Below are 17,793 nucleotides of genomic sequence, written 5' to 3'. Positions count from 1 at the left end.
TATGACATGTCTCACTATACTCGTGGTGTAGAAACGTGTACAAGTTCGATACCTCTTACACTACGGGAGCCTGAAGTTGGTTCCGAGTTTCGAGTTCCGTTTAAGGACTCACACAACTAAATAATTTACTATATGTTATTACTAGTGACTTCATCTCTTTATTCGCTCGTTTGAAGTTCAAATGATGTGAAACTTACATCAAATTAAAGTTTGAAGTTTTTTTCTATCGGATAAATGTTGTTATTGTATAGGTTTAATGGCATATTAGAGCACACGGGTACTCGCAAGACAGTAACCCTGACATTAACAGTACACTGGGGTACCCCCACCTCGGGAATTCCCGCCATTTTACACCTCGAATCCTACGCCATTCTATTTTCAGTAGGAGTGTATGTTTTTAATTTTCCAAACCTCAAGACCCTATACTTTATTCTCGTATATAGAAAGTACCCATTTCATTTGTTATTTACTCAGGAAAACAGCTACAAACCTAAGAAACACATTTTCCTCAGGGACTTGGTTCAGGTGAAACACCAGCTGATTGGCTGATTTAGTTGTGCGAGTCCTTTAAGTAAAACGAAGCCAGTTCCGAGTTCCGTTTAACATCAACGGAACTAGAAACCAGTTCCCACCTTAAACGGAACTCGGAACTCGGAACCAACTTCGGGCATCCTTCCACTTCAGGGTGTACCGACCACGGGAGTGAGTATCACAGTTGTTCGATACCCCGGATAATGAAAAAAGACAACAAAAGAAATAGGATAATTTTTAAAAACTATGTGTATTATGCTCGTGGTTTTTGAGATGGTGTGACATTTTGAATTTTAAATAATCTACGGACAAAGAAGACAGTAAAGACAGAAGAACAAACAACAACACCTATTTGAGCTATAGACCATTTTACGATGTAGTCATTGTTCCCCATAATCAGATACCAGTCCTTCACAACATTCATACGGCTGCTGGCCTGGTGTAGTTTGGCCTCTTCAAGGGATTTCTGAACTTCGGATATAGAGTGCTGCAAACGAAAGCAATTCCATGAACAATCAACGTGATTAGAATTCACTGCATTCAGCATTAGTATGGTTTAAATAGATGATAAAAATGGGCCAGAAGCTCACAACACTATTTTTACAATACCTAACTTGTATGTATAGTTTAAGATTATTACCACTGTAGATGAATCAAAATGTTGCGTAAATCTTCATATTCATGGCAAACAAATCATATATAACAGGCGGAATATGCTACCCAAACATGGAACAGATGTTGCTTAATATAAGGAACATATTTCATATACTACATGGGACATATGTTATACATAACATGGGGCACCTGCTGTGTATGACAATGTATATATGTTATATATTACAAAGGACATATGTTTTATTAAATGGTACATTTGTTATACGTCACATGGGACATATGTTGTGTATGACATACATGGGATATATGCTATATATTACATGGGATTTGTTACATACTAGTATTACATGGACCCAATGTTAAATATTACATCCGACATATGGTATACATTACATTCGGTACTGTATATATAAATTACTTTGGGCATATTCTATATATATGTAACATATGTTAAATATTACATTTGGCATATGTTATACATGTATATTGCATCAGGCATATTTTATAAATTACTTTTGGCATATCTTATATATGTAACATATGTTAAATATTACATTTGGCATGTTATATATATCATTCGGCATATGTTATATATTACATTCGGCATATGTTATACATGTATATTGCATCGGGCATATTTTATAAATTACTTTTGGCATATCTTATATATGTAACATATGTTAAATATAACATTGGACATATATGTTTTATATCATTTGGGATATATGCTACATATTATATGGGACATGTGGTATATTTTACTTGAGACATATTGGTAAACATATTTATTGTTATCTGTCTAAAATGGCAGAACAAATATCCTATAACATATATTACATGAAAACTTCATCTTACAGGTAAACATACACGAAAATGTCTGGGCATATCACACTGTTAGCGTTTCAGAAAACATAAAACGGGTAATATCAAATTCATCTGACAATGAAGCTGATTTCGACAATATCAGACCGTTGAAAACCTCTTAATGATGGAGATATGCCTAATATCATAAACACACGATAAAGCATACCTTTACAATGAGTGTTGCAAAAACGCAGAAAATTGCATCTACGGTATAGAACACTAAAGAGACAGATAAATGAAAAGCACAGCCTCCTAAATTGATCGCATATGTTTCTATACAGAGGCGGAGTAAGATTGCATTTTTAGGACGCAATCAATTATGTATCGCTTGATTTATCTTTTATAAAGAGAAGCTCAAACTTCCGAAGGATAGTAATAGTGTTAATTATGCTACTTTGTCGGGGATGTACAGAAAACAATTAAAAGATGTAAACATTAAAAAAAAATTTTTTTGTCAAATTTAAAGTTTTAAACAGACAAACCGTGAAGTTTGATACAGCCATATTCATATCCTCGATCTCCTGGACGTATTTTGTCCACTCCGACGGTACAAATGTAATTAAGTACACATATACCAGTTTGGAGGCCATCCTGCTAAACGTGTTGTCTATACAAATGGTGTAAACACCTGCAGAAATAAAAAATAACATATTATAATAATTAACGTGAAATATGATGTTCTCAATTCTCATTGGTTTAAACATAATCACATGGAGGTCAATCTTTTGTTATATTAACCTGATGTTTCTATTTTAAGAAACACCAAGTCATTATTGCGCTTGTGACGTCGTAATTAGTGTGACGTCACAATGGATGCAATGTAATTCCATTATTTTTCAAACAAAATTTTGTATCTAATATAAAAATAAAAAACCTTTGACTTGGTCAATATAGTGTTATACCAACCTGGTAGAGGAACCACAGAACCAAATCAAAAAATAGATTGTGGGTTTTCCTCGTTTGGGCAGAAGATTTAACAGGAAGGTGAATGCATCGGGCCTACTGATTGGATACTTAGGTGAGAGAGGTTTCCAAAGTGTTATGTGTGGGCTGGGCAATACATGTAGATGTAAAATATATAGAAAAAAAAAGTTATTTTTTTCCTAGCCTGTTTTTGTCCGGGGGAGTTAATTAAGTGTGTATTTTGTTATAAATTTAGATGAATTTTTGGTGCTGAATTCAATACAAGATGGTGACCCCCATATAAAAAAAGTTAGGTATATAGGTAGAATTTTTAATCATTCTATATACAGGTTTCCGAGATGACATTCTTCAAAATTATGGCCAGTGGACCAGTGTTGAAAACTCCATTTAAGCAGTACAGTGGTAAACGTTAACATTACCGTCTATGGGAAATCATTTGGTTCCGTGGATCCTATAAGCTTAGATACTGACCTCGGGCTCGGTATCATCCAATATCTTATTCTAACAGGTTGGTATGACACTATATTGACCTCACCAGAATGATATAAGTGAAAAATATCAATTAACAATATCAGAGTTCCATTCCTTAACGTTATGTAGTCTATAATCACTGTCTACATGGACGTCTTCAACCCACTAACCAATTAACAAGATTCCAGGGTCGTCTACTCTACAGCTACATTTAGATACATGTTTGTGTACCTTCTGCTCGTCTATGAAGCCCAAAGATATTTGAAGCAATTAACGCCCAAAGATATTTTCGAACCGCGTTATTTCATCTCATTTACATAAACAGCTCCACTTTGATCTATGGTATATAGATTAATCTGTTAGTAAAATTGACTTGTATTTACTGTTGTTACCTAAGAATGATTTTATAGATAATATAAGTATATATTACGTTTAATATTCATCATTAAATACTTATCATTGGAAGACATATACTGTGTACCATTTATAAGCGTACGTTATACAAATATTGTCAAATATGAAATAGATAGAGTCCCAAACTACAAGAATCACTGGCAGGCAATAAGCACGACCTTAACCAACGGTTAACTAGCAATCGGAAACCTTAACCAACGGTTAACTAGCAATCGGAAACCTTAACCAACGGTTAACTAGCAATCGGAAACCTTAACCAACGGTTAACTAGCAATCGGAAACCTTAACCAACGGTTAACTAGCAATCGGAAACCATAACCAACAGTTAACTAGCAATCGGAAACCTTAACCAACAGTTAACTAGCAATCGGAAACCTTAACCAACAGTTAACTAGCAATAACAAAGCACAATAGATAGCTGGCTGTATGTAAATATACATGAATAAACAGGTACAGTAAAACATATATACATGTATAAATACTCGTCCTTATTTCAGGAAATATACTTTAAAGATAGGACACCCGGAGATAATGTAAAACGTTTTATATGACGTTATTGTTGTCTTGTAATCATGGCTGATTTAGATTCGTAAAGTGTTGAGATATGTTTTTTCATAATTCTTCAGATTTTAAAATGTCCAACCAAATTTATCAGTTTTCAAGATGAATAAGGCGATATCGTAAACAGAAATGAAATGCGAATGGAGAAAAGTAAGCTGAAAGATAAAAAAACAAAAACAAAAAGCAAATAAACAAACAAAAATCAAAAACAAACAAAATAACAATAAATACCTTACATCGTATCATCTTTCCTACCAGAAACGATCGAAGACTTCCTAAATGATAGTACATTCTAAGGAATGGTAGCCTATACGTGTTGAATGTTGTCTGCGAGCATTGACTTTCTGAGTATATATTGATTTAAACATATTCTAAATGTACAAAGGGGATCAGAACAAGGTTAAAAACGTACGACCCCCTATAAATGTCAGTATGATAGCCGGCGGTTAATCTGACAGGTCATTGGGGAATCGATGACTCTAATGACTGGACACATACAAGTCATGTGGAGGATGAGAAACATTTTCTAATAATTTATTTTTCTTTGTTTTCATGGTAAATACTCAAATGTGATTGGTCGAAAAATTCTTTTCATTCTTCTATGAAAGAAATTCCGAGAATGGCGCGAAAAATGTGACGTCACAATACGACAATTGACGCTGCGTATTCATTTGAGAAAAAGAATCCCATTTAAAACCAGTAAAATTGTACATAAAACATGTTTGAAATTAGAAAATCATTTTCAAAAATTAATTATAAGTGTTGATGTCAATTTTTGTTTAGTTTCATCGGGGTATGAAACAAATTTTGTTTGCAAACTTCTGTAAGAATCCGCTACGCAGTTATAAATACAATGAAAATGGTGTTCTCCATTTAACAATTGCGAGTTGTATTACTGACTTCTTTAATAGAAGAAAACTTTTCCGTGGGGTTTAATAATCATTTGTATATATTAGTAAATTAAAGAACAGAATTCAAGTTATACATGTATGTGTAATGAAGGATGTTTTCTTGTTTGATATTCATGTACAATACACGGTGAAGATGCTCTGATTTGATACTTTTTTAGTCATAATGTATGAGTGAATTAATCTTAAATATGTCAATTGATTATGAAAAATTTTATGAGTTAAAGTGTTGTATAGTATCTTATAAGTCAATCCATTATGGCTGAGTGTTGATCGCTTTTACTTGTAATTTTTTTAATTGCGAATTGTATTTTACTGTGACACTTTCATAAAAAAAAATTCTTTTATTTATTTTACACATGTGTGCGGCATTCAGATGTATGGTTGATGAAGTAAAATGCTAACAATGGGGTTCTATTCTGTTTCTGTTATACAATAATTAAAATAATCTAAAAATCACAAAAAGAAATACAGAGATAAAGAAAAATATAGAAATGTAGTTCTTAACAAGCGCAAAATTGACTGGAATGAAACTGGGATTTAAAAACAAAACCTATAAAAATAACAAAATAAAAAAGATAAAAAGATAGGTGAACTTGCATGACCGAGATTAAAAAGGAAAGATGAACGTAATAATTCAAATAAAGTTAAAAACTAATCATTATTCAACTGCCACCTTCTAGATTTACCTTGGACTTCAACACTCTTTGCAAGCTTGCCTTTATTTTGATCAAATATGCTATTAAAATGATCGATTTCATCATCCGGGTCTTTAAGAAAAACATTCACCTCCTCAGAGTGACTATTAAGAACCTAAAATAGATAAGAGATACCTTATCAGATTGACTCGTTAAATGATACATGCGATGGTCTTTGCTGATTGGACAAAATTAATATTGATATTCTGATACTAAAATGTTTTATATTATGGAAAGCCCAACGAGACCACCAAGCACAATCACAATGCTATTCGTTAATTAGGTAAACACAACAATAGCAATCTAATTAAAATATAGATGTTTATTTTCATTAGGTTACATGAAATCTAACGACATCGCATAAGGGGTCACATCAGGATGACCTTTGTAATCTTAATATTTCACTTCCAGGTCGAATTGTCAATTTTCGATGACATGGATCTCTCCTTTCGTCACATCATGCATCTGAAGCTAACCATTTCGGTACAGCATGTATATAGCTATATGCTTCGTTGGACGAAATTACTTGAAACAGATTGACAGATTATGCAAGTTATGCGCTCTAGTCATGCTATTTCGCACATTTCCAAGATTCTGTAAGTAGTAATTTAATTTGTTTATCCAAAAGGTCATCCTGACGTGACCCCTTATGCAATGTCGTTAGCTGTTCATGTAACGTAGTCAGAATGACCACCTAGATTTTAATTATATTGCAGATATAGAAGTTCCATGATACTGAAACAATAGTTTACATATACAAAAGGTAGATTTGAAGTCTTAACAAAAAAAAATAAAGAAAAAAAATCACAAAAGTACAGGTTCGTAACTTTCTTTTATTATTCCATTTTCATATTTGAGTTTAAAAAAAGTAGCATTGATAATTACATTTTAAACCATGATTTTATATTTTTCTTTTCTACTTGACAATACTTCAGGAAAGAAACTACAAATTCAAACAATTAACTTGAAAACGACATCGGAATATATGTAGATATTTTTTCTGTCGGCATCATTGATGTAGTTTCATTACATATCGCTTTATGCTTTCAAACAAGCGTTTCTTACTTCCAACATTTGAGATTGTAAATATAAAAATATTTTGTTTCTTTTCACACTAGGTGTGTGTACCCCGGCAGTTCATTTTTTCCCACAGTGGTTCTTAAAGGTAAGTCTCGCTCTCATTTACATTCATGTTGTTGCAAATTAAACAATTGTCATTCGGAGAAAACTTTGTCGATCGTCAAACAATATTTAGGAAATCTGAAAGGCGGAGTAGTACCGGAGACACATGCATGGGTTTGTCGACTAGCGCAGACAGGGGAGAGGTGTAAAAGCAGGGCGAACCGATCCTGACAAATCATCACAATTAAGATGTTATTTCATTTGTATGGTGAATCTGTACATTACCAAAGTTAGGACACATAGAAATAGATATTGCGTCATAAAATGCCCGTCACAGATTGTGGGTTTCTTTGTTTTTGATACATGTATATATAGTTAAAACTCCCACACATTTATAATGTTTATGCAACGGACTTCCTTGTTTAATCATAACATTACAGTAAACAATTGAATATTGAACAAAATTAGCCAAGTTTTCATAATGACCTTTGATGTTTCGTCGGTTAATTTTGAAAAAATAATTTCCTCTGATAAAACTTTCGTAATATACAATAAAATGTATAGCAACTTGGTTGGTATGAATACATCATGAATATTAATTTTGTTACCGGCAAGTGCTACTTTATGTTGAATAGTGATTTCCGATTTCGCATAGTGCGCTTCCACGATAAAGACAGTTGGATCCTTTACTACCACGTCAATCAGCCTCTCCCCGCTACTCCTTAACACCTGAAATTGAATACCACCGCACACGGTTACGTAAAGTTACACACATGTACATTACAAGTCACGTGATTGGTGGTAAGTTTAATCTGAGTGATACGGCTCTTCTTAATTGATTTCCTGAGTTTTTCTATGAAATCAGCTTTTGCTGAATTAGTTAGATTTGACGTATACATGATTTTCAATGTGTGCCAGATCTTTGATTGTTAGTTTCGGTTCAAATAGAAAAAAATTCCTTTGATTAAACAATCGTGTGTCAAAGCAAATACGAGGGCTGATTGATAAGTTGTGAGCCTCGTATTGAAGGATTTGAATTTTGCCGGACATATTATTTTACTTTTCAACATATGCCAGTGGTGTTTAATGGTCTCAATGCCACTTTTATAGAACTCCTTTTCTTGGCTATTCAGAAAGTCGTCTACTTTATATTAGGTTAGAGTGCCTGAAACAGCTGTTTTCAGTTTAGAAAATAGATGAAAGCCTGACGGAGCGAGATCAGGTGAATACGGCGGATGCTCAATCAATTTAAAACCATAATCGTGAATAGCAGCCATGGCAATAACACCCTCTTTTACCCTAACCCTAACCGTTTTTGTCAATTTTGCAAAAGTCCCTTGTCTTGTTTACTTTAGTGTGCAACCTCTTCGATATAAACTAACCCAATGAGACCAGGCCTTGGGTACACGGCCCTATATAGTCAGAGAATAGTAGGACTCAAAAAGAACATCCTTGAGTACCTTCTTTCAATACGAGGCTCACAACATATCAATCATCCCTCGTATTAAAAGATGAAGCTTCTTTTTTAATGGTTAAATTATAACTATTTTCGTAAAGGCATTACTCAAACTCATGAAGCTTAAATATGTGACATAAAAGTCTTAGAAGTCTGACCAGGGCCCGGTTGTTCAAAAAGTGATTAGGCTAATCACATTTGAACAACATTTTTCAAATCCTGATATAATAATTTCTGGTAGAACTTGTTTGACAAAACTTTATGAAATTCAGTAATTCTTAATTATCTTCCAACTGGCATAATTCAAAGATGATATACTCACAGGTTTTGCAAAAAATGAGAAATAAAATTTTCACTAATCAAGTGATTAAGCTAATCACCTATTGAACAACTGGGCCCAGGTGTTACAGCATTAGTTAACATGCAGTGGACGACTAAACGAGCTGGTCGGCCTAGTCGGGGATCGCCATCTTTGTCTTCTATTACGGGTCATTAAGTAATTGCTGTTGTGTTTAGTTTTTGTTTAAGACTCTGAAACCTTATAAATCGAAAATTGTGCAACAGATTGTGACTTTGGTGAGTTTGATTTGTTTCTGTTTATGTATGCGAATGGCTTAGTAATGAGTAGTTTATATAATCTGAATGATTATTCTTCTAAATGAAAATCAACAGTTAACAATGTGAAAACCAAAATTGTTATATTTAGAAATGTCGCATACGAGAAAGAGAAAGATGAGTGTATAATGATATGGAGGTGGAAGTGGTAGATATGTTCAGCTATTTATATAATTTCCGGAATAAACCATCGATATCGGTAATAGTGAGTGTTCCTTGACAAATAAATAATCCATTTATCCGTATGTGTAACGTAGGTGTTCTGACATGCCATATTTATTTTGTCTACACCAAAATCTTAGCGATACCAAACGTTGTCGGAGAGTTCCACGTTATCATATAGTAGTGCGATCTGGACCTACACCAGACATGGTGTTAGGGCCAGAGGAAACTTTGGTTAAGAAGGATTCAACAAGCAGAAAAAAAAACAGCAAAAGTTGAACGTCCTGAGCAAGTCATTTTCAACCAGAGAATATTGATGTTCTGAAGCTCATATTGCACATCGTGTTTGACGCGCTGGTGTCGCCTACAACGCCATGCGACGACGCGCTTTACGCATGCACAAAGTACGCGCCATTGCTTTGCATTACGAGGAACGCCAAAGGTCACCGTAGAAGCCCACTAAGGTCAGATACAGCACCGCAAGAGGTCCATGGGCGTGCTCAAAGGATGCACGTGATCGTAGTACGGACACAGTGGTTATCGCGAGTGCTTGTAAGTATATCTCAAGAAGTCCTTTGGGATGTCACTGAATCTAAACCGCGCTCTATGGCGCATCCAACGCGCTTACAGATTGTTATTTATTTCAATGCTCTATGGAGCTGTTGCGGAGATCATTGCGCTCCCACGGCTTCTACCGCGTCTATCTGCGTTGACAGGGCGTTGTCAGTGTGATGTGAGCCAACCCCATCAACTACATGTCCTCCTCATTTCACCATGATTGCTATACGCCATCAACGAGATTGGTTCCAAGGCATATGAGGCTCTGAGATCGACAGTATGTGGACCTCGGCAGAAGGTCGAAGTATTGCCGCTTTCATCAGCAGACAATCGCCAGCTTGTATTTTGTGGGAACGCAATATCTCGCAATGGTCGCCGTGAGGATGCCGTGACATCGCCATCTTTTGAAAATTGAACATAAAAGTGCAACGTTTTTCAATATTTGTTCCTGTGATGCTACGGCGTTCTGAAAACTTCGCGGAAAAGTGGGTGAGGTTGACAGAAGTTTAAATAAAATAGTACTTCTTGGGTATTAATTCTTCGATAAAACACAGCTTAAGTAAAAGGAAATGTAAGCAGGCTTCACTGACAAGACATGTGCCAACACAAGTAAAGCCATATACTGAAAATGGAAATGACAACGATGACGACACTACAAAGCATTGTAATAAACACGAAAAGAAAGAAAAAAAACACAAAAGAAAAAAACATGTCAAAAACGTATTTTTAAAAAATAACCACAGATATTCCATTCATCGTCCTTTACGGTCGATATTTCGCAAAAAAAAAATAATAATTCTGTGTCATTGACAAACGATTTGACTTTGACAAGGATAAATGTCACTCTAATTAGTAAATATATAGGTGAGGTACCTCTCCCACATAGACAGATAATAGTATTATCATATTAACAGACTTTTTTACCAGTAAGAGATCTGCTAAAATACCCCATAGATTCACGATATTTATCTATTATAGATATTATCACATACACGAACCACATTACTTTCCACACTGTTAATCCCACGTCGGCGTTAGTAAATTGATATATTTCGATAATGAAGGAGTTCCAGTTAGCAAGGTAACAAAGAAAACAAGTTTGAAACATTTGCTGTAATCATGCTCAACAGAATCGGTCAAATGTCCTAACATATATGTTTAAAAGGGCTGTATTGTAAACTAGACCATGTCTAGATAGGCAGCTCTGTACAAAAAAAGTTTTGTTTTGTTTATAAATGTAAATAATTACACATAAACACAATATGTAAATTTTATATTTGTCGCTGTTTTGTGCAGAAATCAAAATAACCATATCTACGGTATGCAAACAATGAATATATGAAGTCCCAACACACCATGTTTGGTGTCAAAGCTCACTACGGATACATATCAATAGATATATATAGTTTAGATAGAATAAATATAGAAACAATCAATGTTAAGGGCCTAAATTGTTGATACATCGGGCGTGACAGAGAACTAAAAATAGAAATGTTTAATATGGAGAAATGGAGGCGCAATAGCCCAATAATTCTATTAATTTTATAATTTTCAACAGAACAAGAACATGTTGATATACTGAATCGTGTAATACAGTTGTCTATAAAAAATACTCTCCGTAAAGGGCCTAGCGTGCGTGAAACATTGGATTAATAGGACGATTGGAAGAGAGGAAGTGAAATTTATAAAATGAATAAATTAAATGTTATATAAACGTTATAATTTTATAAATCGTGCTTACAAAATGTTTTAAATTATGCTTCTATATATATCGACGATTAACGAAATTCATCCTTTTAACAGCCGAAAATATAGCCTGAAGATTCGAATAAAGGCGTCATGAACACGTATGACGTCATAATAAGGTATTATCTATGTTTTCTTTTTTCTTGGTTTAATTTTTGTTTTTGTATTTATTTTTCATTTTTCATTTTTTTTTCACCAAACGTTATCTCATTATTCCTTCTAAATAGTCATGCTATCTGAGATCACTTAAAAATATATCATGTTTTTTCAAGCCCTTTCGCTTTATATTTTGTGAGACAGACTAGCTTTTTGTAAAAAAAAAAAACGGACATGCTTGTATATTGGAACGTCTATTTATTTATTTATTTATTTATTTATTGTTACTCTGTCATTTGGGTAAACAATTGGAATGCGGCTCACGTTCTTAACTCGGTATACATACATAACACTAACATGTACAAAGTTACTACATATATGCACAGTTAATATGGTACAGTGTTATTGCGAGTCACAGGGACTTGAGAATTAGTTACAGTCTTCATGTACTTAGGACCTTCCCTAGTCCTAGTGTGTATAGGTATGAACACCGCGGGTGTCATATTTACCGTATTAAATCTAGCCTCCTCCCCCCCCCCCCAAAAAAAAAGTCTCAAGATGTGCTATACACACTAAAGGAGGTCCACATACCTGTAGGCTGTAACTAATATTCTCAAGTCCCTGTGCTGCGAGCTTGTTAATCTGGTTCCTGATACGCTTGGTATAAAGGTTGATTTGAACATTCAGGAAAAAACACTAGTATTTATGAATGTCTAGAGTCAAGGTAATTTGCTACAATCTGATGTAATGATTTGTCATATATTGCTTTCAGATAACCGTTTTTGTATTAACATATATCAAAATGTTGTTCAAAGCCAAGAAGTATATATCACTCGAGGGAATACCGAAAACCAGTTAACACAGTAGCTTATATACTCAAATGGCCCAAATGTCATATTAAATAATTTTCACATCGTAAATGTGTTAAATATCTTCTCTCATTTTTGATATATTAACTGTTATAAAAAATATTTTAAGTGAAATATTTATCATACATGTTGAAATTGTATATTTAAAGCAAAAACAATATTTTTTCCCATTGTTTTCAAAATCTAACAAATAAGTTAAAAGTGTTACTATATTTGTGTAAATCATTTTACAAGAGATGTGGGCCACATGAAAATTTTTAAATTGATAAACACATGCTGTAGATTAAACCTGATTACATCATATAATCAACGCTGGCTCAATCGAGTAGACCGGTTTTAATTAAGATAGCATTAATCAGCATAATTAGTGAGTGTTCATCTCGCGCCACTTAACTAGAACTGTTCCGTTTTATCACATACTACCTCAAAAGTCATGTAGGAAACAAATGACTATTTTTTTTATTTTAATTCGAAAAGGGAAAATAATATGTTGGTTTCTGCAATATCGTCTATTTAAATGACATATGCATGTTAGCTGTGTTTTACAAATTTAAGTTGGTATTGTAAAAACGATCATTTGAATTTAAATGGCAACATTCTAATTCTTGACTAACGCTTGTTTATATTGTTTTTAACTCTGGTATAAAGCTGACAAAGCATCATGTTGTTCACAGCTTAGCATACGGATGTTCTTCAGACATATGACAAACAAATTTTTCTTAACTCGACTGATAGAGGGATAATCATGTATGTATATCCCCCCCACATATATAGTCTGGAATATATTTGCGCAGGTTCACATGTACCCGCAACAGAAAAGGTCATGTGAAAGTGGTGTATACAGATGACGGGTCACTGACAGGTACATTTATAGTGCTGTCACACTGAAAATGCATGCCCGGACATCGTAGTAAAATGCTAAATTACAAAAAACCTGATGATATAAATTTAGAAGAAACAATCCTACCTTGTTTTTCTGTGTTTGTTTTTGTTTTGTCTATATATGTTTTGTTTGGCTGTTGTTAACATTTATTATCCAGGTATTGATTTGATTTGCATTAGATGTAATATGATAATGAATGAATGTGCTGAAAGCGTGTCTTAAGTGTCTTATGTCATGTTTAATGTATAGATATGTTAAAAATTTTAAAAACTAAAAAATAGCAACAACAAAAAAAAAATAATAATATGCGAAAAAGTTTGAATATCTCTACATAATTCCGAGGGAAATACTCTAGTTTGGTTCATTCTATTTTTGTTTACGGTGTTTGACAACGAGATGAACACCTTCAATTTATTATTCATAAAATGTCTCAATAAGGAATAATAAATCGATTTATTTGATTGAAACAGCGTCAATCATGCGCTATTGACATTGTGATGATACCAAGATACATGTGCGTGCATGAACAGTTACCAGGTATGCGCGTGGGTAGGTCAAACTGTCCCGTAGATTGAGCTATATGGGATGATATAACTAAATACGAAGGGTCCTTTAAGTAAACGTCTACCAAACGATCTGCTCCCCTTAAAACCTGGAAAACATACAGGAAAAGCCTTTTTAATAATCGTGCTTGTGATGGTATTAAACAAAACACGACATTACATGGAGTGTTTGCGATTATGATCTTTTTTTAATGACATACCTTTTTAGGTAGGTATTTAAGCACACGTGGATTCTAATCTAATAAAAGCTGCCATTCACTATCTGTACAGATACAAAGGAATTTTTTTTCTTTCTTTTATGAAAGTTTTTTTTTTAACTTATCACGGTAAATACAACAATGCTAAGGAATCGCTCTCGTTCTGTTTCCCTTAAATTTCACATGAAATACCGATAAAAATCATTTATTTGACACTCCAATAGTATTTCACAAAATTTTCAATTCAAGATGTCATACGCGAGACCTACAACTGTAAAAACATACGTATCTTCCTTTGGAGGCATAAATGCTTTAAAAATCAATTTGAACAAATCACACAAATCGCTTCTCAATTAGGAACAAGAATTACGGCGACATTTGTTACCTGAAGGATAAGCACCTGTGTTTGATTCAGAATCAATAGTTCTCGCTACAGCTGCCGCAACAGCTTTAAAACAGACATACCTGTTCTCGTTCAAACAAAACGGTCATCGATAAAAGACTTTCCTACTTTAATATATAAATACAACTTTTCTGATCCATTTTTTCCTAGGAAAGTAAACATGTAGTTGTTTACTTGAAACAATTTGAAGCGATATTTCAGACAAGTTTAGGTTTCGTAAGACGGTTTTTCATCTTGTACCTGAGCATGCGTTTTGTGATTAAACAAAACTATCTACTTTGATTTACCTTATAACGCTAATTACGATATTTAATCAACAGCTACTACCTACATGTACGTGTGATTAGTGTGTTATATTTCAACGGTCTACACGTACTTCTATTGTCTACATTTCACTTGTCCCCACTGACAGCAGGGAAGTTATTTTGACGCCGAAGAACAATACTTTTAAAAGTAATTTCAACGAATTATTGAACTACAGAACCGAAATTTTACACCTTGTCCGGAATATCCTTTTAAAGTGTACATTTGTGTGGTAATTAACATCAATACAGAAAATGGCCGATGGAATGAAACGAGATTTATGGCAAGCCCCATGTAATGTTATTTTTCAAACTATTATGAGAACAATTCGTGGAGTTGTTTAGATTCATATTCTTGACGTCATATCAACATTTATTGCCATATTCGTTAAGGATGATATTCGTTAAAGTAATTAAAGTATTATATGGAAATATTGGAACTTGTAAAAGATCTTCGAATCACAACAAAGAATTTGATAACTGACAAGAGACGGAAAGGGGAAAAGTGAATACATAGTTCCCGGTATTAAATGTCCTGTACATTAGTTATTTAAGTTGTTAAAGATATTATTACAACAAGAGGATATCTTGAGTCAGTTTCTCGAACAGAATAGCAGAACATTTTCATTGTCCGCAGCTCTCAGTATAACAGCATAACCAAATTGTCATTGTTACAGTCAGCGTGACAATGCGATGACGCAGTAGGAATATTTTGGGTGGTCGGGAGACACAGTGGTATACATGTCACACAAATTCACCTAGGCGGCCGGGTCCAGCTCTACAATGGGACGGGGAAAATGTATGTGGGTCACCTGCCCGACAATGTGGATTTTCTCTGGGTACTCCGGATTCCTTCCAAAGTAATTAATAAGCGTGCTTCCATCCGGGCCAACAAGCGTGATTATTATAAGTCGATATCAATAATATCTATATTTCGATGCTTAATACGATTCGACTTACGCGTACTTCTCATAAAAATGTAATAATGAGGTGTCATAGTTTCTCGTAATGTAGCGCAGTACAAAAACATCCGGCTGTAAATTTGAGGACAATAAAAACAGCGATGACTTTTCTCGGATTTTTCGTTTTCCTCATATTGACTCCTTTTTCAATGAGAATAGAGTGCGGGCTAGTTGAGTGTATATTGTGTGATGTAGCATACAGCCTTAATTTTATATTATAATTATTGTCACGGTGAACTCCAAGGACCGTGACCAAACATTGTTTGTAGTTGACGGTGCAAACAGACCGTGTCTGAAGCCGATTCCGAAAAAAAAACGTAGTAGTCATAGCAACGTAATCTGTGCTTGACGTCAGCAACACACAATATCGAGTCAACAACATATCTACGTATCACGGCTGTTATCCTATAAGTCGGCTCATGACGGAAATTTAGTCGCGTGGTTCTGCGGTTCCGAGATAAGACTTGTATTTGTAAACACGAGCTTTATACACCATTGTACGTATTTAGTAAGCCGAGCGTAGAATATTTAAATTTCCACGTTGCCCAAATCTAAATTCTATATTGTCCTCCCTGTATAAATTACGTTTTACAATGAAATGAAGAAGTTTAAAAAAAAAAAAAAAACTGTTTATTACAAATAATGCATTTATAAGTCTATTGAAGATATGATACAGTATATGTAATGTTGATCCCAAAATCTAAGAGAGGTAAATGGAATTCAGTTTAATTTGGCGAAGTTATCTCGATGAACGGTCGAACACTCCGACGTGTTTTTCTAACAATTTTAGACTAATCTTACGGGCGAATATATACGGTATGTACGTGAATATGGGCACTGGAAACCTAAATATTGTATAGAAACAAAATAGAATGTATGATTAACATAATATGTACACAAACCTCAAATGACATATGTAAGTTGGCCCCCTCGGCGACTTTCTGATGAAAACATTCTTCGCCACCTGCCGGTACTTCGATTTTAAACTCGTGTTGGACACCTGGTAAGCCATCGAAATCGAAATCGTCATACTCTGCTGCAGACACTAATTTACTGGAGTACGTGCACCACAGCAGTAATGTTAATACTCGTGTAAGATGTATAGTCGCCATGTTGGATGTATATGAGTACAGGTTTACGTTGGCCTTATCGTACACATGGCACCGTTGTCATTTTCCCACAGGCCTAAATCCCAGGTAAATCGATAATGTACACGTGTGGTCATTTTGTCAAGCACACCTGTCTTTCTGTAGTAGGCAAATAAATATAAGATGATGCATTCAGGTTTGACGTAAGTTAATGTATACAGCAGTATTCCAACGGTGTTTTTAATTTCTTAAAGAACAAGCGCGTATTTAAACCTAAAACATAGCTTGGGTTCAGTATAGTTGTTTCATTATATAAAATGACCCCCCCCCCCCCCCCCCTGATTTTATGCCACTATTATTATAGTTGATTGATGACGTCACTGATTGATATGACGTCATGCTAACACAGGTATTTACAAACATCCAGGTTCAGATTCTTTATTTCCTTGTGTTTTTCAACACATCAGAGAGACATTACAAAACAATACAATGTAATATATTATGACACAATTCACAAAAGTACATGTCCATTACGCTTAATATACACATATATGTGTACGTACACATGACGACGTTTCTGACGGTGGTGTATTAGTATCTAGATATGACGATTTATATATTATAAATATGAACATAACATCATTATGACAGTACACAATAGTGCATGTACGTTATAAATAGACTGACATATAGTAAATTAAACTATTAAATGGCGTTATTACGTTGATTTGTCGCTAAATAAAGGAATTTTTCTAGCTTACTGAATCTGAATCTAGTCCTCCCCT

At 34.2% G+C, this 17,793-nt stretch overlaps 1 protein-coding gene across 1 annotated transcript; it reads right to left on the bottom strand.

Moving 5' to 3' along the window:
• Positions 1 to 762: 762 nt before the first annotated feature.
• Positions 763 to 17,326, bottom strand: LOC117344936 (transmembrane emp24 domain-containing protein 6-like). The gene is made up of 4 exons (XM_033907819.1): positions 16,823 to 17,326; positions 7,717 to 7,837; positions 2,493 to 2,638; positions 763 to 1,018 (listed from the first exon to the last, which is right to left on the bottom strand). Exons 1-4 carry the CDS (start codon positions 17,030 to 17,032, stop codon positions 785 to 787), a joined length of 711 nt encoding a protein of 236 aa, XP_033763710.1. The 5' UTR covers positions 17,033 to 17,326; the 3' UTR covers positions 763 to 784.
• Positions 17,327 to 17,793: the final 467 nt, after the last annotated feature.

This window comes from Pecten maximus, chromosome 16 (genome assembly GCF_902652985.1).
Source record: "Pecten maximus chromosome 16, xPecMax1.1, whole genome shotgun sequence".
NCBI lineage: Eukaryota > Metazoa > Mollusca > Bivalvia > Pectinida > Pectinidae > Pecten > Pecten maximus.
This window is presented reverse-complemented; position numbering and strand designations above follow the sequence as displayed.